This window comes from Carcharodon carcharias, chromosome 6 (genome assembly GCF_017639515.1).
Source record: "Carcharodon carcharias isolate sCarCar2 chromosome 6, sCarCar2.pri, whole genome shotgun sequence".
Lineage (NCBI taxonomy): Eukaryota > Metazoa > Chordata > Chondrichthyes > Lamniformes > Lamnidae > Carcharodon > Carcharodon carcharias.
In genome coordinates, this window is record NC_054472.1 from 3,607,771 (window position 1) to 3,628,384 (window position 20,614).

The 20,614-nt window shown below is 39.7% G+C and overlaps 1 protein-coding gene across 3 annotated transcripts in view; it reads left to right on the forward strand.

Moving 5' to 3' along the window:
• Positions 1–19,697, forward strand: part of LOC121279035 (septin-7) — a 152,723-nt gene extending 133,026 nt beyond the window's left edge. For 2 of the 3 annotated variants that reach the window (XM_041189801.1, XM_041189803.1), the window contains 6 exons: positions 1,452–1,503; positions 10,700–10,825; positions 12,688–12,708; positions 14,538–14,673; positions 16,919–17,064; positions 18,822–19,697. In XM_041189801.1, coding sequence (XP_041045735.1) covers positions 1,452–1,503; positions 10,700–10,825; positions 12,688–12,708; positions 14,538–14,673; positions 16,919–17,064; positions 18,822–18,861 — 521 coding nt within the window. In that variant the 3' untranslated portion in view covers positions 18,862–19,697. The remainder of the gene's footprint in view (positions 1–1,451; positions 1,504–10,699; positions 10,826–12,687; positions 12,709–14,537; positions 14,674–16,918; positions 17,065–18,821) is intronic. The other variant, XM_041189802.1, reaches the window with a different exon arrangement.
• Positions 19,698–20,614: the final 917 nt, after the last annotated feature.

Consider the following 20,614-nt stretch of genomic DNA (forward strand, 5'->3'; position numbering starts at 1 on the left):
AATTTAAATATTGCCTCATTTAACCACTATTTTAATTTTAACGCTGGTCGCATTTTCCAGTCCCCAGAGTGGCTAAAGGAAGCCAAGATTGCTGGTTCCAGAAAGTAAGCGCCCTGCTTCTTACCTGCTGGATCCAGTTTACTACTTCAATCTCCCCACAATATGCACTCCTCCTGACCCTTACCATCTCCCTGGGACTTCCAGTCTCTCTTTGTGGATTTCCTGACCTCTGCAAAGCAGCCCCCGAAGCCAGCTCACTGCCCACCTTTAGTTATTATTATCCTGCCCAGTATCTCAGGTTTATTCTGTATTTGTAGATTTAACATTTTTTTCTGTTGTCCTGCACAAACAAACAGTTCATCTTTTTTTTTTTTACTTTGGGCTGTTGTTGTCACCTTCAAGTGAGAATGAGCCAAATTTGGAGGGGACCCCAGTCAGAAAAGCTAAGTAACTTCTGGCATCGTATCCCCATTAACAAGTTTCACTTTAACCACTGTGGAACTGTACCCTGACAGAAGAGTTGCCTCGAGGGAGGGAGAAGGTTGAGCAGGTGGTAAGACAAATACTAAGGAGATTTTCAAGGAGGTGATTAAATTGGCAGTTCTGTTTCTTTGGGTCATTAATGATGTGAAGCTTTTTTAAATGTCGTGTATCCATTGTTGGAGTAATTGTATTTCTTTCACTTGCTGACCTTGTGATTTTTAGCTTTGCTTCTTCTCCTCCTGTTTCTGTGAAAAATGTTTCCTGGGCCCTGTTTAGTAACTTGCATTGATATTGCTACAGTCGTTCATGTCTCTGGCAAGTTAAGTACACAACATGGGGTGCGATGTTTACTTTTATATAATTCAATCAGGTAGATAAATCAGTATTTTTAGTTTTTTTTTTCAACAAAAGTAATTTGAAGTTGTATATGTTCAGAATCTGTTCTGATTTGTTGAAAATATACTGGAAGCTTTTGGTTATTTTGTTTTTGAATTCATTCTTTATAATGATTTTTTAATGTATAACGCTGCAGACTGCAACTTTAAGACAACAATGTGACCTTGAAGTGTTTGTTAAATTTTGATGCAAGTTGAATTTGAGCAGCTATATCAGTGTTTGCTTTAACATGAGCTGAATATTGGAACAGCTGCCCTTTCTGACCACCTGCTTCCACTGAGTTAAATACCAGTGAAAGCTCCTGCAACTGCAGGCAAATGTTTATGTCATACCAAACATTGCATTTAGGCATGGGGATTATTCAAGTTACCACTGAATGTTCTGAAATGTTTCTCTCGTATGCCTGCTCACTGTAAAAAGTTGTATAAAGGCAATATGTGCCATTTGTACTGCATTTACAAACATTAGCTACAATATTGTTACATGTGGCACTTTTATTCCTACACTATACAGTGCATCTGGCTCAGTGTACAATATAAAACTCACTTCTCCAATCAATTCTCTTTTTACAGTTGAAAATAGTGAACACTGTGACTTCACAATCTTACGAAACATGCTGATCAGGTAAGGTGGATACGTTTGACTGATCCAACATATAGTGCTTAGATGACAGGTTAGCCTCATGACTGGTGTTAATAAGCTAGATCTTATTTTTCCATTTAAAAAAACTAGAATAAAACTCTTAAGCCAAGTTTGAAAATTGCCTCTTTAAATAACAGTTCAAAAGATCAGCTCATGTTAGAAGTGCAGTAGATTCTAACATTTGCACTACAATACTTCCAAACGTGCTTGGTCCCTCCTTATACCAAAAGTGTCTCAACCCCAGTCTGTCTGTGCAGTCTTGTATATTTTGCTCTCTTGCACTGCTACAGTGATTGGCATTGTGCATTGTCTTTTAGGTGCCATGAGTTCCCTTACACATGTGCAAATCAGCTGACTGAGTAGCACTTTGTAACTTGGCTTCAACATCTTAGTTGTAACAAACAGTACTGCTTTTCAAAGAATTTTTAAAAATGATTTTAAACCTCCTGCAAAGCAGGCATATCCACAGTGGGAGCAAATGATTTGTCGCTGTGAATATACCTTAAGATTTTCTACCTGTTCTTCACTGGCCTTGGTAGATATTTGAAAGTGAAAACAATGCTTTATAAATTATACTGCCCTAGGGTTTTGTTGGAACATAGAAATGTAGAAAATGAAAAAGATGATTTGGCCATCCCAAGTATTCAATGACCAATGATACAGTTCCTCAACTGATTTTCTTGCCTAACGCCTATCCAGCTTGCTTGTAAAATTGCTAGACAGTCCATTCCAAATATTCCCCACTGTGTGAACATGTGATCTCGCCATTCACCTTCCTGCTCCTGAGATCCATCCCAGTCAGCCTCATTTTCATTCTTGGAGCCATGGTAAGCTGTTTGTTAGGGTTGAGCTTGTCCAAGTTTTTATGGATCTTAAATATTTGTAAGGTTCATTTGTTATCTTCCTCTTTTTGTAAGCAAATTCTGTTTCCTTCAGACGCCTGAGCTACCAGAGGTTAAGACTGATATTGAATGCCTTTTGCATCTAATGGAGTACCAGGGTGCCCGTCCTGCAATATGACAGCCAAAAATGCACATGGTACTCCACGGGGCCAATGAGCTTTGAGTTGCCTTATTACATCCTGTAATTTATGTTCTATTACATGTGATTGATAAATGAAAACCCTATGTACCTTATCTATACTGCCACGCTATGCAAATATGTTCAATCATTACACAATATTTACAAATCCTTTATCTTGTAGACTAACACTTGAATAGTTCTAATATTTATTGTTCCCCAGTCTCATCACAATGTGCCGCAGAACCATTAATGATTACAGCATTAAAAACAAAATGCTGGAAATATTTAGGTCAGGCAGCATTTGTTGAGAGAGAAATGGAGTTAACATTCCTGGTTGAAGATCTTTCATCAGAACTGGGGAGAAAGTTAGTTGCAACAGGTTTTAAGCAAGTACAGAGGTATAGAGTGGAGGAAAGAGGGAAAGGGAGGGCCTACGATAGAGTGGAAGGCAGGAGAGATTAAATAACAAAAGAGATGACGGTGCAAGGCAGCAGGAGATGGTAATGGGGCAAGTAAAGAAGCAAAAGCTAGGTCATGGGGAGGTGGAAATGAGAAATAGTAGAATCAATGCCAACGGCTGCTGACTGAGAAAATTGGGGAAAGGATTGTGATCTGAAATTGTTAAACATGCGTTGAGCCCAGAAAGGTGTAACGTGCCAAATTGAAAGATGAGATACTGCTCTTTAATGTTGAGCTTCAATGGGACATTGCAGATCAGAGTTAAGATGGCAGGTGATTGGATGCTAGGGGTCAGGCTTGTGAATTAAATGATGTTCCACCAAGTAATAACCAATCTACATATGACCTTCCCAATGTGGAGGAGACAGCATTGTGAGCAGTGAATATAATATGCCAAATTGAAACAGGTACAAGTAAATCACTGTTTCATCTGGAAGGAGTGTTTAGGGCCTGGCAAAGTAGAAGGGGGTAACTCTTCCGGCCTGCCACCCTGTCCTTTTGTTCTTTCCTCTCTTTTACCTTCCCCTGTCTCTGTACTTGACTGAAACCTGTTACATCTATATCTTTTTTCACTTCTGATGAAAGGTCACAACCTGAAATGTAAACTGTTTCTTTCTCCACAGACATTGAGTATTTTCTGTTTTTATTTCAGATTTCCAGCATTTGCAGTTTTTCCTATTGTTTTCATGTTTACAACATGGGGGACCATTGTGTTCCTGCCATCTCTGCTGGACCAATCCAAAACTAATCGCACAGCTCTGATTTCTCCCCCACAGCCCCTTTCATATTTTTCTGCTTCGAAAACATAGCCCAGTCTTTCCTTTGAAGCAACAATGGGTTCTGGCTCAATCACTTCCTGCAGTCCATGCTTCATCAGATTTCTACATGAAGAAATTTCTACTAACCCCATTCACCTTGGACAATTTTAAATCGATGTCCCCTTGTCATCACTCAGTTCATTAAAACTGCAGTTAAAAATGCAGTTTGTGGTTTACACTTGTCAATGATTTTCATTTCTCCTCTGCCCCTGCCTATCGGCACCTGGTCAGCCAGCTCATGATTGGTTGAAAACTTCCCCCTCCCACTTTGATGCCACTCAAACATCTTGGCAATTTTGCCCCTATCTGAACTTCTAAACCTTTGATCTACAGCTTGAAAGCAAAAATCCCACCCGCAGGTACGTAGAGCACCTAAATAATCAGATCAAACACGCTTTTTAAATTTTTTGATGGAATGTGGGTGTTGCTGGCAAGACCAGCGTTTGTTGCCCTTACTACAACCGAGTGGCTATTAGGCTATTTCAGAGGACAGTTAAGAGTTAACCACATTGCTGTGGGTATGGAGTCACCTGCAGACCAGACCAGGTAGGGACAGCAGGTTTCCTCCCCTGAAGGACCTTCATGAACTAGATGGGGTATTCTGGCAATCGATAGTTTCCTGGCTTTTCCTAGCTTTCAATTCCAGCTTTTAATTGAATTAGATTCCACCAGCTGCTGTGGTGGGATTTGAACCCATGTCCACAGCACTAGCCTGGGCCTCTGGATTAATAATCGAGCAGCATTGCCACTATACTATCTCCCCATCCTTTTCATATGTCGTCAGTTGTTAATCCACTTAAGTAACTGTTGCAACTTTTCATTGCACTCGCACCTTAACCTCCCTAAACCTCTGCACCTCTTTACCTCTCTTCCCTCTCTTAAAAAGGAGCCAAATTTGTCTGGTAATGCTCCTGTGAAGTACCTTGGGATGTTTTACTTTTAAAAAGGTGCTATATAAATGCAAGCCACTGCTGTTGAACAAAATCCAGCAAGTTATTTTTTTGTCACAAACTTTGGTACCTAACAGACTTGTTGAAGATGGCCTACTTGCCCTGATGTGTTCAAACTTGGGAGTTCCTAACAATACCTTCTTTGCAATGTTCTCCAGAATGTTATCCTGAAAAAATGACTCCTTTTGGTCAGGGAGAGCACCAGTAGCAAATTCTCTGAATACAATTCTAGAAATTTCCTGATTGCCTGACATCACATCCCCATCTCTTACTGAAATACCCCATCCCCTTTGAACCTGGCAGTTCTAACTACAGCAGTTCTCACTAAAAGAACTGCAAGGGACAGCATCCCTTTAAAATGTTGCATAATTGGGAATGATGGGATGTCACTGCTTTCAAATTCCTATATGATACAAGAACGCAGTTTGGTGCTGGAATCCTGCCGTTGAGAATTGAATTGGTTCCAGTTGCAGTTAAAGCTTCATTCGTGACGAATCAAGATGATGAACGATAATGTCCGGATTTAATCATCACATGAAATGCAGCATGCTTGAGGTACCTCTCCTTTGCTGCTGTATAGCTCTCTATAAGTCACTGAGGATTTTTTCAACTGGAACACTGACAATCTGCAGGGCCTCAAAGAAATCAGCTCCTGCACTATTATAGATCAGCTTTACTAATCCAGCACTGTTGGTGGAAGTGACATTGAACTAATTTGACAAGTGGAGTCAAAAACAGGGTCATTAAGAGTATGCTGCAACAGAATATAGCTGTGCTGATGTAGCATGTTGGAGTCACCCGTGGGAGCAGTTCAGTAACATGTGCAAGTTCATGCACCCATTGAGGGCGTTGATTGCACCTGACAATCATGCATTTGGTTTAGTATCCATATTGCTAACTACTCAGTCACGTTACTGGGATGCCTAAACACTTTATTCTTCACTTTACCCTGAGGAAATGTGAAGTACCACCAATGCCTTTCCTTTGCATATTTTCGCCTCAAAAGAATTTTGTTGTTGTTCTTGGGTCACATCTAGCTCAGTGTCCTCTTGCTACCTGGTTTTGAACTGCTTTGGAGGCCTCTCTCTCAGAGGGTGAGGTTGAGTGACGAGCAGTAGGATTTCCTCCCACTCTAACTGGAAACTGAAAGTCCTCCCTACTCTGTTTCCTGAGCTCCATGTTGTATGGGTTAACTCCTGAAGTTCTCAGGGGAACTCTGCTTAAAGAGTAAATGCTGCTTCACCCAGATTTCAAGAACTAAAAGATAATGCAGCCCCTCAGGCACTTGGTTGTTATGGCTAGTGCTTCAAAGCTCCATATCGAGCAAACAAATATCCCAAATCAAGACCACAAGGTCTCTTAAACCTATGTGCTTAGTTGGCATATCAGCCACATACTGTATTCAGCTCCACTGTTTTAACAATGGTGTGCTCATAATATATGGTAGAATTAAAATGCAACCCTTTTTTCCACAAATCAAAATTAAACCAGCATTGTCATGTTGTCAGCACTCTTGACAGGCACAATCTACTCTGAACACTTGATAATCTTGAATCAAAAATGGTGTCTACCGGGGGCATGGGTTTCTAACCCTTTCCTTGAAAGATTGTGTCTAAACAATAAGCACAGTCTACGTTTATAATCATTTGCAAATGATTTGCCATCCTTTTTAGATGGGCAGTGTCACAATTGCCAAATCTCTCCCTCTATTTCACCAAACTGTCAGCTAATTGTGGATGGCATTTGGAAAGTAGTTTTTTTCTGAGGCCACCACACAGTGTAAATTGGGTGGGGGTCTGGGAAACTGAACCCACCAATGCAGTTTATTACTATCCCATACCCTTGTCATTTTTTATTTCGTGCCTGAGTAGTTTTAATTCCGTATCGATCCAAATTAATGTGAATTTAGCTGATACTGAATCAGGATGGAGAGCATGAGAGCTCCCTCGAGTGGGGTGTTTGAAGTATTGTGTAGGAAAGCAAATTGAATTGCAGAATGCAATGTGAAATCAACACAAATCGTACAATCAAATATAGCTTAAAGGAATTTAACTTCAGTTGCTTCTGTCAGTGGCCTTGCCCATAAACCTTTATTCATGACTATTTTTCAGTTGTCAGCTTTATTTGGGCTGTTGTTGGCAGCTATGTAGCTTTAAGTGTGATCACTCTTGGTCAGCTGCATCTGTTTACATTCTCTCACCAATAATTAATTTTTTGTTTCAGAACTTCAAAAGCTGTCAAGTATGTCACGTATGTCAATACATAAGATACTTGAGTAACAAAGCTTGAATTTAACATGAGATCAATTTTGGTCTATATTTGAAGAGTAATTTGCAGAACAGAGGGATTTTGATGCGTGTTCCATCTTCATCACCCTCCTTCCCCCACCCCCACCCCCCCAAAAAAAAACTGCCTCTGATATTTCATATCTGGAAATCTCTAGATTGGTGACAGTTAATTTTTTTTGCTGTTGGAAGCAAAAAAAAAGGATCTGCTTGTGTTAATGAAAGTCATAAGCTATAGGAAAACTGTGCTAAATTAAAGCTAGGGAATTGATCTTAAGTGGTACCGTTCCCATGTATTGTGTGCAATATGTATGGGAGGGGAATTCTGAAGACCTAATCTTCCACAAATCCTGGGTAAGACTAAACGCTTTACAAACATATCACTCCAACAATGATTGGAGAGCAAATTAATTTTTTGACGAAATTTTACTCGACTGTTATTCTCCTGTCTGCAAACCATCCCCCCCCACCCCCCCCCCCTGTAAACTTTAGCTATCTTTCTTGTGGCTCAATATGTGTAAGTAGTTCAAAGTGAAACCCATAGTCTCCAATATTTACTAACTGTGTATTTTTATAATGTTCACATGTAAAATCTATAACACTTGGTTCCTACATCACTGTCAAATAAAATACTCACCAGTCATATCACATTACTACTGCAATCAATTTTTAAGTAAATATCCCATGTTAAAGTGTGATATATGTATGTGGTGAAAAATCATAAAAGTTTTTAACTAATTGTATTTTAAACTAGAGGAGTGGGTGCAAATGTTGCCAGTTCATTTTTAATGAATCACAGTTGAATCTTCTATATTCAGTCAGCCAGACTGTGTTCCGCAGTTTACTGTGGTTTACAAAGTTAAGTGAAGGTTTAGTGTGATATTTTTTGTGGAGGTGGAGAGCTGGAAAGGAGTGAGCGAAATCTACTGTCACAATTTAGTCATCCAATTTTAAATCAAGATGTAATCCTCCTATTTAATATAGATTGATTAGATTCTGACCAGCTGCAGTGTATTGACCCCACTGTAGAAGAGCATGCACCATTGTCAAAGCTGCTGCAAATGATCAGATTTGGAAAATCACTAAGTGAACTGATGAATCTGCTTTTGAAAAGTTGCTGTGCAATGTGGTCTCCCAACTCTTAAACCTATTTTCCAGATTCTTGAAGGGCAGGTACTCAATGTATTCATTCTCTCCACCTTTACTTGAATTTGGCTGACAGAATTGGGAGTACAGCTTTTTTTACCACCACCCCCCCCGCCCCCCACCGTGTAAATTGAATTTGACGTTAAACCTTTTAATTGATGCTTTCACAGTTAGTGAACACAGGAAAATATAATTGGACAGTGCCCATGACAGTCTACACAGGACTAATTGTTTTAAATATTAACATTGCTGAATATTAATGTGGACTTATTTAAAACATCTTTGCTCAAGCCTTGAGGCATGATTTAAGGAATCCAAGCAACAACTATGATTGTCAGGTGAATTTCATACAGGGAATAGTTCTAAGGATAAGTCTGAACATTGATGTAATTTACTTTGGCAACGTAACAGAAATAGGGATATAGAACAAACTCTCTTCTGTTGTAAAACTGGCTTGTGTAGAAAGAATCAAACCACTGTGTACTATGATCTTGTATTCTTTATTTCACAAGTTTGAAGCAGAATCACAGAATTTTAACGTCACAGAAGGAGGCTGTTCGGCCCATCGTGTCTCCACCGGCTCTCCAAAGAGCATTATGGCCTAGTGCCATTGCCCTGCCTTTCCCCTGTACCTTTGCACATTGTTTCTATTCAAATAATCATCTAATGCCCTCTTGAATGCCTTGATTGAACCTGCCTCCACCACACATCCAGGCAATGCATTCCAGACCTGAACCATTCTTGCGAAAAAGTTTTTTCTCATGTCATATTTGCCTCTTTTGTAGATCACTTTAAATCTGTGCCCTCTTGTTCTTGATCCTTTTACAAATAGAAACAGGTAGCTTCTCCCTATCTACCCTGTCTAGCCCCTCATGATTTTGAACATCCCTGTCAAATCTCCTCTTAGCTGCCACCTCTCCAAGGAGAACAGTCCCAACCTCTCCAATCTACCTTCGTAACTGAAGTTTCTCATCCCTGGAAGCATTCTTGTAAACTTCTTCTGCACTCTACAATGTGTTCACATCCTTCCTATAATGTGGCACCCAGAACTATGTGCACTACTCCAGCTGAGGTCTAATGAGCATCTTATATAAATTCAGCATAACCTCTTTGCTCTTGTACTCTATGCCCCTATTAATAAAGAGTAGGATAGTATATGCCATCAACTGCTCTCTCCACCTGTCCTGCCACCTTCAATGACCTATGCACATTTACATCCAGGTCTTTCTGCTTCAGAATTTCACCCCTTATTTTATACTGTCTGTCCATGTTCTTCCTACTAAAATGCACCACCTCACACTTCTATACATTGAACTTCATCTGCCACCTGTCTGCCCACTCACCAACTTGTCTATGTCCTTTTGAAGTTCTACGTTGTCCTCCTCGCAGTTCACAACACTCCCAAGCATTGTATCATCCACAAACTTTGAAATTGTCCCTTGCACTCCACGATCTACATCATTAATATATATATCAGGAAAAGCAAGGGTCGCAATACCGACCCCTGGAAAACTCCACGACAAACCTTCCTCCAGCCCAAAAAATATCCATTGACCATTACTCTCTGCTTCCTATTTTTCAGCCAGTTTTGTATCCACATTGCTACTGTCCAGACTTCAATAGTTAAAGTGCTATTTGTATTCTGCTTCAGTGTTAGAAGGAAGAATAGAGTGAGTAGTTCACAGGCTGAATGCTGTGAATCAGTATAAAATCTACTTACTGGCAAGTGTAGCATAAAGAATTGTTTGTAGGATGGCTGTCAGCCAGCTGGAGCTGAGGAGCTTTCAGCCCATCTCCACAATGCAAAAGGCTTGACTGTTTAAAGTTGCTGTGAAAAGCCTGAGTTTCTTGCCAGCCCTCTGGAGGTTAGTTAGGCAGTTATCATCCTACACCTGATGTAGACCCATCTCAGTTGAAAGCTGTTAAAAGTGTGGGCTATTATAATGATGGGAACAAGCTGTTGGGAGCAAACTCTGCTGTTTTTGCTGAGTGCACATTTTGTGTGAGCCAGTTTTTATTCAAACACACTTGGAGCCTGAGGGCTTCTTCATTCTAAGATAGAAGTCATGCCCTTTTGATATGTAGAACATTATAGTTATATGTAGCACAGGCGGGGTGCGTGTGTTGGGAAGCTCCTGGAACTGTTGGGTTTCAGAAATTTAGCCAGTTTCACCACAGTTTTCAGTGATTTTTCTCAACACAATAGCTTTGAATTTGGCTCAACCTGTCAGCTGTCCTGAGATTTGCTGCTAAAATGGATGTTAAACTGAAATGTGAGTAAACAGCTCCAAATGAGGCAGACTAAATTGAAGTAGGCTCCTAATGTAAGTTGTTGTACTCCCAATACTTTATATTGAAGGCTGTGAAATGAAATATTCAGTTACCTTTTTGGCTAAATATGGCTATTATACCGACGGAACTTGGTTTGTGATGGCATTCAGAGGCACGTGGATTGTGTGCCAGATTGTGTAACCTGTTGGTTTCTCACTCTACACAGAACTCACATGCAAGATCTGAAGGATGTGACCAACAATGTTCACTACGAGAACTACAGGAGCAGAAAGTTGGCTGCAGTCACATACAATGGTGTTGATAACAATAAAAATAAAGGACAGTTGACCAAGTAAGAAACCTCTTCTATCATTTGGGCATTTAATTAACCCTTTAACTCCTTTACACAAAGTAAATGGTAGCCATCAAAACTGTTGACAGGATTTGCTGAAAATGTTCTACATGCCTCAAGGAAATTCTTTCTATTCGTTCATGGTGTCCTCAGTTAACAAACATCTGGAAACCTTATGTAGTCTGCTGTGCTTAAAATGCTTTGCTTTTGTTCCACATGTACAAGAAAAGAAAGATTTGTGATCTGCTATTGTAGCTTCCCAAAAGTTTGGCTATTCCACATTGATGGAATGGAATTATCTGTGCTAATAATTGTAGGTGCTTTAAAATGTTTTGTAAATGAAAAACAGCTTTAAAATTTCTTGGTCTTGCCTAGCTCGTATGTAAGAAGAGCTCTCAGTTATTTACTTGTGCTTGTGTTGCTCATCTGCATTTAGCCAAACTGTAGAGTTTCTTTTTAAGATGGAGCATGAGGCACTGTTGAGAGATACACAACCTTGGGCCTCGATCTCGGCTGTTTTGTTCTGCAGCAAACCTGGCAACATCGATATTGCTGTCCCAAGCCCAGAGATATTTAGCCATTTCTTGTGCCTTACCCATGTTATGCACTTGACCATGACCAAATGGATAGACAGGCAACTCCAAGATCATTGCCAATGCAGACAGGTGAGCTATGGTATTCACCAGTTGGTGAATCAGCTTGCACTGATACTTCCATTTGGTGTAGAAATACTGAGCTTTCATACTTAAACTCACTACATGTGGAAATTATGGTGGAAGCGAGCTGATTGTCTAGCTGTTGTCATTTTGACTTTGGTTTTTAATCTTTGAATTTCACTTTTTTTTAATCAGCCAATTGATAGATGTGGCTTTAAGATAGTGCATTTTGAGTGTGTTCTTGGGCTGTCATTTAAGAAATTTGTTTTCTTTTTTGTATGAGTGGTATAAAGGAAATACACATTTTAAAAAACATGGAGTTTGAAGACAGTATTTCCGAAGGTATCAGATCATCTTGAAAACTAAAAAATGATAGCAATATAGAATAATTCAAGTGTTAAATTTAATTGCTTTCAAAATTTAAAGGCTGCTTTATAGCTTTAAACTTCAAATTGAGTGCACTGATCCGAAGAAATGCTGTCTTTTGTAAAGCTGAAATAATTTTATCAAATATCAAAATTTCCAGTAATTTGGAGTGAAACGTGATTGTGATTAAAATTGCCCAGCACCAACTTTGTCAGAATATCTGTGATGTGCAAGGTAATATGTTGCAGTTAAATGTCAACTGTCAGGTAAATATGGTAAGTAGCACTCGAATTGGAAACCAGTTGTGCTTCTTAATGGGTTCAGAGTTCATTCAGAGAAATAGAGCAGACAACAGAATACTATCTCGTTTCTTATCCAGCTGATCAGTTTCATAAACAATTAGTGCAGCCAATACCTTAACTATTAAGCTATTATTCTGCCTCCACTGTCTCGCCACATAGCAGAGCATTACTTTATGCCAAGTTATTTTTCACATGATAGGTGAGCATTTTATGCAGCAGTCTCCCATAGCTGAAACCCACCGAGATTTTGTTTGAAATTCTTTAGCCGATTCAGTTAATCTTCCACACGTTTTGTATTATAAGACTGTGAAGCAGGATGGTTCAACTTGCAGTCAGGTACCTTGCATATCATGGGAAAATCTGAATGTTTGTAGAAATGAGCTGTATTCTTGGATGTTACACACTTGCGCCATTGAATGAAATTGCATAATGTCCTATTTTAAATGTTTTATTTCATCTTTATAACCTCTCCATGTAATTTAATGTAAAGCTGTGTTTTCCTCATCCTAAGTGTCTGTGTATCTGTTTTTCTTTTTAGATTTGACACAGTTGAAGGCATGTAAGTGGTTGTTTAAATTATTTGTAAGAACTTTACAACACTTTTTAGCATCAACTTGAGTTTCAGATCCGTTGGACACAAAAGTATTAAATTTCTGACATTGGGTGGGATTTCTTGTGTTATCACCACAAGGTGGTCCTAACTATATATAAAAAAAAAACACTGTTTGTTCCAAAAATATTTCCTGTTGCCAAAAACTTACCTAATCAGTAGGGAAAGAAATGAATCATTAAAATATCTGGACCTATTGTCTAAGATGAGCAAGTAAATTCAAATATTTTCCTTCAAGCTAAAGTATTATAGAATTATATAGAGATTTACTTCAGACGTTAACAAGTTGTGCAATTTGACTTTTTTAAATTCAGCAGTGTTATTTTTGGAGCAATCTTTGTTACAAACTTTCTCTGCTTGTTAAACATGAATTTTCTGGTAAACTTATGGGTAACTGGCAGAAAGGATGGAAAAGCTTCCACAGATAGATGCTTGTATGTAAGCCCTTGAACTGCTTTTTGCTTTTCTCCTCGCTCCCACAGTTCTACAAGTCCTTTTAGGAATGGAGGCTAATCCAATAGTCGTGTTTCCTGCTACATAGAGATACTGCGCTCTGAACCTTTTTTCCTTCCAATTCCCTTTTGTTCGGTGGAAGCAGTAAGGTGCAAATGGTGCTGCAGTCATTGCAGTTGATAATAATGACCTGGCTAATGATTGCATCCTTCTGATGGATATCTAGGAGAAATGGAACCGCGTGATCTTAGTCAAAGGAAATAAGATGGTGTCGTTCCCCAGCACTGCTCTACAATATTGGCTGCTGTCACCTTCAATACACTGATCTTTATACTAAATGGTTTCTGTCAGGATGACTGGGACTTTTTCTTCAGGATTCTACTGGCTGGTTTTGCGTTCCCCATTTCCTCTTTTTGTTTTCCTAGGTATCGATCACTTGGCTTTGGGAATGATGTGATTTTGTTAATTATTAGCTTTGAAAACACTTTGAGAGTAAACCTTCAGACAACATTTTTGAAAATGGAGTGTTTTTTAAATTGTATGATCAAAACAAGCAAATCTGGAGATGTTTTCATTGGGTGTCTGCCCCTCAGGAGTTCATTGCTTTACAAGACTTCCTCCTTTCACCTAATCTAATCAAAATATATATCAATCACATACTTAGGTGTAACATACTTTAGCAAGTCAAGTTCTTCACGTACTAGATTTCCTGTTGAAATAAGCATCTATATTGGATCTTGTGCCCACACTGTCATGCCCCAGTTTTCTGATATTTTTCATTCCATGCCCCATTAGTGGGAAGTTTAACCAGTAAAATCAACTGCATGTATTTCTGACTCTTAAGACCTTGCATTCCCTTGTAGTGTCTCTAGGAAGTTATCTTAAGTTTGTAACTGGAGCTTGCGGTACGGATTGTAAATAACTTACAAGGAAACCCATAGGGAAAATAAACTACTTTAAAAACTAAATTAAACAAGCCTCTGCATTCTCGCACACACACATACACGTGTAATGTGTTCACAAGAGGTAAAGCCCCTCTTCCTTTGAGCTTTTCATTTAGAAGAAGCGAGGCCAGTGGTTTCTCCAGAGATGTGAAGAAGCCATCCCTATTCCATTTCCGTAGATCTTGGATTTAAGATTGAGATGGTGTGGCAATCATTTGATGGGATTGACGTATTTATAATGGTTTGGCACATGTGAAACTATTTCCTGATTTGGTTCTTTGAAAACTCAAAATCACATCTATCCTATATTTACATCTGGTGTTCATTCATGTATTTTGTATATTATGAAACTAACTCACTAATCCTCTTCACTGACCATAGAAGTCCCCTGGCTCAGATGGAGGAAGAACGAAGGGAGCATGTGGCAAAGATGAAGAAGATGGAGATGGAAATGGAACAAGTCTTTGAAATGAAAGTCAAGGAGAAGATTCAGAAACTGAAAGATTCTGAGGCAGAGGTATTTATCACTTAATGCAAACTCATTTACAATTTGCAAACAATTTTGCATTTTTTTGATATTTTCGTCTATAGATTTCAGAATAAATACTGCTTATATCGGTTTGCTGATGTGGGATAATTTCCCTAAAGTATAGTAATTGTCAAGTTCTGAAGTGTTTTTTTGTGGGGAGGGTGCTGTTAACTGGGTGTCAAACACCCAGATCCCATCACATTGCTGGAGTGTTCCAGTCAAGTTTACTGAGTTGTCAGCACTTACTTAAATAAGTAAACAGTGCTCAGGATTTGCATGTTGCTGATGGGGCTGGCATTTATTTTCCATCCCTGGTTGCTGTGCAAAATGATGGTGGGCCACCTTGTTGAATCACTATAATCCATGCAGGTCATCTTATAGCAGTTATGACTTAGGCTACTTAAGACTCAAGCACGTTGGTGTAGAACTGGAGTCTTGTATAGACACCAGGTAAGGATGGCAGAATTTCTTCCCTAAAGGACATTAATGAACCAAAGGGGCTTTAATGCCAATCAATGATAGTTTCATGGTTACCATTACTGAGACGAGCTTTCAATTCCAGATTATTCATTGAATAGAAATTCTACCAGCTGCTGTGGTGGGATTTGAACTCGTGTCCTCAGAATATTAACATGGGCCTCTGGATTGCTAGTCCAGTGACTATTACTACACCACTGTTGTTGTGTACTGTATGTCTTGTTTAGCTTGCCATACTTTGCAAGGCAGCACATAATGGGATCGCAGAATCCATCTTGTTAGTTCGGTTGCTGAAGTAAAATAAAACAGAAGCTGCAATGCTCAATCACCTCCGCGCCTACATGTGTATTGACTCGTCTTTGAAAAGATATCAGCAGTCCCAGCATTAAAACGTAACAACTATTTCTTCCCTGCTCCTCCCCCCCCCCCCTCTCCCCCCACCCCCCCCCCCCCACCAAAATAGGTTGTGCCCTTATGTATTATTGCAGCACCACCGTAACCCATTTTTAAATTAAAACCTAATTTATAAAGTCGCAGAAAAAAAATGATCCTCTTACAAATATATTACAGGAACCTGAAAACAGGAGGAGACTGTTTAGCTCCTTGAGCCTGTTCCACCATTTGAGTAAATCATGGCTGATCCGCACCTTAACTCAATTTGCTCACCTTTGCTCCATATCCGTTACAAAACCTATCAGTCTCAGTCTCGAAAATGTTTGTTGACCACCTCTCCCTCATTAAGCACTGATGTTTTTTGGGGGTTGGTGGCAGTGGGGAGAGTTCCAGATTACACTGCCCTGCATGTGGAACAAGTGCTCTCCAATTTCACACCTACATGGCCCAGCTGTAATTTTAAAGTTATGCTTTTTTCTAGACTTAATCCACCAGAGGAAATAGTTTCTCTATCTATCCATTGAATCCCTTTTTCATTTTAAAGACCTTGATTGAATTACCCCCCAATCTTCCAAATTCAGGGGAATATGACCTAAGTTTATGTAACCTATCCTCATAATTTAGCTTTTACTGGTGAATCTATGCTGTACTCCTTCCAAGGCTGATACATGCTTCCTGACAAACTGAGCACAGTACTCCAGGTGGAATTCAACAGCATATTGTACACACAATCCTGGCTTGGAACTGTAGTACTGTTCCTTCACTGTCACTGGGTCAAAATCCTGGAACACTCTAACAGTGTTGTGGGCGTAACAACACCAGATGGACTACAGCAGTTCAAAACAACAGCTCACCACCACCACCACCACCACAACAAAGGCAGTTGCAGATTGCTGGCCTTGCCAATGATGCTCATGTTCCATGAATGATTTATGTTATAACTGTTGGGTTTTGCAGTATTGCAGTTTAAAATTTGATGAATTGAAAGGCTCAGCAGCTTTTGTGCTGTGCCAGTTACTTTAAATGTTTGCAGCCATATCAGTATGGCTTACGGGCTCACAGTTAAAAAAAACATCTTTGTTGACCTGCTTGTTTCAAAAGAAAATGTTTGAATTGAGTGGATGGCAAGGTGACAGCTTATCCTCTCTCCCTTCCTTCACCCTGTTCCCACCTGCAGTGAAATATCAAGGTTTCACCCTCACTTCAGCGGTGTATGGAATGAGTGCGGCATTTTAGTATAGCACAGGTGTGGAAGGCAGCAGAGTGTTGTACGCAGTATAGGTTTGTAAGGTATTGAGGACGGACACCAAGTCAGGGGGATGTAATTTGGGCTGCCTTGATGTAATTACTGTGTGTTTTATAGCTCCAGCGACGCCATGAACAAATGAAGAAGAATTTAGAGGCGCAGCACAAAGAACTTGAGGAAAAACGCCGCCAGTTTGAAGATGAGAAACAGAATTGGGAGGCTCAACAGCGTATTCTGGAACAGCAAAAACTAGATTCTACCAGGTACACCCCCTCCCAAAACCTTGCATGCTTGATCCACTGCACCTGCGATGGCTCACCAATTTTGGGTTTAAATAATGGTGGTGGTGTCAGTGCTTGGAACATAGATATTTACAGTACTAAAGAAGGCCACTCAGCCCATCATGTCTGTTGACTCTTCAAAACTAATCCAACTGCTCCACTTTGCTCATAGCTCTGTATTGAAATTGTTTCAACCACACCTTGAATCAAAGCTTCAACTTCCCCATGTAAAGAAATCTCTTCACCCCTTTGTGATGACTTTAGATTTATATCTCCACATCACTGACTTTCCAAAACACAGAACATCTCCCTATTCACTCTATCAGGCGCTTCATAATTTTAAAAAAGTAACTGAATCTAGCCTTAGTTCCTGTGAAAGTTCTCTCTTCATTCTCTCCTGATTACTGTAGTTTTCTTCTCTCACGTAATGCTGCTGAATATACTATACATACTATCTATTGCTTCGATATCCTGCCTATAATTAGGTATCCAAAACTACACAGAGTGCTCTAACTGTCAAACCCTGTGGCCTAATTGTGAATTGTTAATGTTTCAGTAGAGTTTAGAAGGGACATTGTTTTCTGGAATATGCAAGGTTCAATTGGCTGAGCTCAAATGTTTGATTGCAGTTCAGTGCTCTGGATTTCCATTTATAATTCTCAGATAATGAACATTTTTTAAAAGTTGACACTGGCTTTAGTTTCTGTACAACACAGCTCCTGGATTCGAGCTAATAGTCACTTTAATCAGCTGTTTGTAGGTGGGAGTTTCTAATTTGTACATCCGATCACAGACCCTTGAAAGAAGCAAATCTCCAGTGAATTCATTGGGATTTATATGGCTGACTGTAAAATTTACCCCCCAGCAAAGGGGCAGAGAGAAGCCTTCTTCAAACAAGTACTAGTTCTCGTAGTTTTTACCCTCCGTTGTACCTGAAGCAGTAGCTGGTAATGTCGGGCAATATCATGGTTCGTGTTGGGTCTTGAGCTTAAACAGCTGCCTTTGGCCATCAATGTAAGAAGAAAGGATTTGCATTTATATAGCACATTTAATGATCTCTGAGCTTCCTAAAGTGTTTCGCAGCCAATGAAATTCTTATGAAGTGTACTCAGTATGATAGTGTTGGAAACAAGCCACAGCCAATTTGCACACAGTAAGGTCCCACAAGCAATACTGTGATCAATCTGATCATCTGTTTCAATGAAGTTGGTTGAGGGATAAGTATCGGCCAGGATTACTGGGAGGAACTCCCATGCTCTCGCAGGATATTTTGCACCCACCTGTTGGAGCAAGTAAGGCTTTGCTTTATTGCCATAAGCAAAGCAGTGCAGCACCCCCCAGAACTGTTCTGGATGGTCAGCCTGGATTTTTGTGCTCAGCCCCATCCACAGTGGGGCTTGAACCCACAACCTGCTGACTCCAAGGCAGGAGTACTATCCACTGAGCTTGGCTGAGACCTGAGGCTGATCCTCACAATTCCCCTGATTTTTGGCACAGATTGCAGGTTAACAAATAGCCTGGCCCCAAGACACTGAGCCATCATTGTGCCTGTAAGCTATTCCAGTTGAGACCAGCTAACTGATCAGGAATCAAGTGTAGGTCTTTTGCATGTTCTAACTGAGTCAACAACAAGACTTACGATGTTTGGGTTTTTTTAAAGAGTTCTATTTAGTTGCATTTTCTAGACAGCCTATGTGATGAGAACTGTGCTGAGATCTAAATATTGTTTTCTTTCAAAGGACCTTGGAAAAGAACAAGAAGAAAGGGAAGATCTTTTAAAACATTTGAAGACCACCAAATTATGTACTTGCCAATTTGCCAGCCCTGGACATAATTTTTTTTCTTTATTTTGAAAGGATTCAACTTTGCACCTATTATCTCTATAATGTTAATGTATTAGCATGTGAAATGGCCAACCTAATATTATGTTTGTACATTAATTTGTATTTGTAGTCTCTGGAATAGGAAGCTAGAAAAGTCTCAAGTTATCTGGGGTAATGTATGTAGAGACACAACATCTGAATTTTTTAAAAAAACTGATGCCTCCCTTTTTATGCAGATAAATGTGTTACTGTCATGCAATCATGTTCTGGTGGTTGATTGTTTACAGAATATTGACTGTTCTTCCATAAATGTGGGAACTTTGAACGATGTTTATAAGAAACAGTGCTATAATTTGTTGCAGCTTTACTCTGCTTCAGAAATAACACAAAAACCTCATACAATGCAGCTATAGCCTAGTCTTGTCTTAACACATTTCGGTTCTGGGGGCAGCACCAGTTTCTTTTCCACCTTTCAGTGTTCTCCTGTCCCCACAACAATACAGAAATGTTATAGGGCTTGTGTGGAATCTCAGCCACTTCCATAATGTGTTCTCTTAGATTTTTGCTGTTTCCATTGAATAATTAACATTCTCTAGCGAAACATTTACCTTTTTTTGTAACTGCTTCATTTATTGTAACAATTAATTTAGATATTTCATCATATATTGCCCAGCAAAATGCTGAAAAATTTAAAAAAAAAAGCATAGCTTTTGTATGTTAGGAAGTAATGGGGGATTCAACAACATGCTTTCTCTTGCATTTTATTGTAACTGACTAAAGTACTGCATTACATGTAAGCTCTGGAGCCATTAATGCACCTTTCTCCAGCTAATTGCAGTCAAGCTTGTATCTCCTTACTCAGTGGAATTCATGGGCTCCAAGGGGTTCGGGGGGTGGGTGGGGTGGGGAGGGGGGGGTTAGGTGGAGCGGGTGGTGTTGGGAGGGAGGGACAAAGAGTCACATTTAGCTGTATACTTGTTACCCATCTCTGTATTTTTGTTTGTATTGTACAGAGTCACATAATAAAACGATGTTGTGATGACATAACTGCTTTCTGCGGCATTGTGATTTCTGTTAGCAATGTGTGGCCTGCTGCCATGTTGACAGGAGGCTAACCTGAGTTTGCAATTGACCTGAAGATTATATTTCTATAGGGGTTTGGAGATCTGCTCCAGTCTGTCACAAAGGGTGTTAGTGAGACACTAACTCGTGTAGTGCAACCTGTGGTATCTTGAGTCACGCCTAAGTAGCTTTTTGTTGTTTTCTGTGTCTGCAGTGTGCAAGAAATGAAAAATAAAGATTAACATTAATACAACATCTTTTACAACCTCGGGGAACCCCCCTCCCCCCCCCAAAGCACTTTACAGACAACCAGGTACTTTTAAGTGGATTCACCTTTTTTTAATGTAGAAAATGTGGCAGCCAATCTGTGTATAGCAAACTCCCACAAACAGCAATGCGATAATGACCGGATAATCTGTTTGTGATGTTGGTTGAGGGGTAAATATTGACCAAAACACCGGGAAGAGCTCCCCTGCTCTTTGCAGTAGTACCATGGGATTTGTTACACTCACAAGAAAGGCAGACAGGGCCTTGGATTAATGTTTCATTGAAAGATGGTGCCTGTGAGTGTAGCACCCCTCAGTACCACACTAAGCACGTCAGCCTAGGTTTTGTGCTTGAATCCGTAGTGGGACTCAAACTCTCAA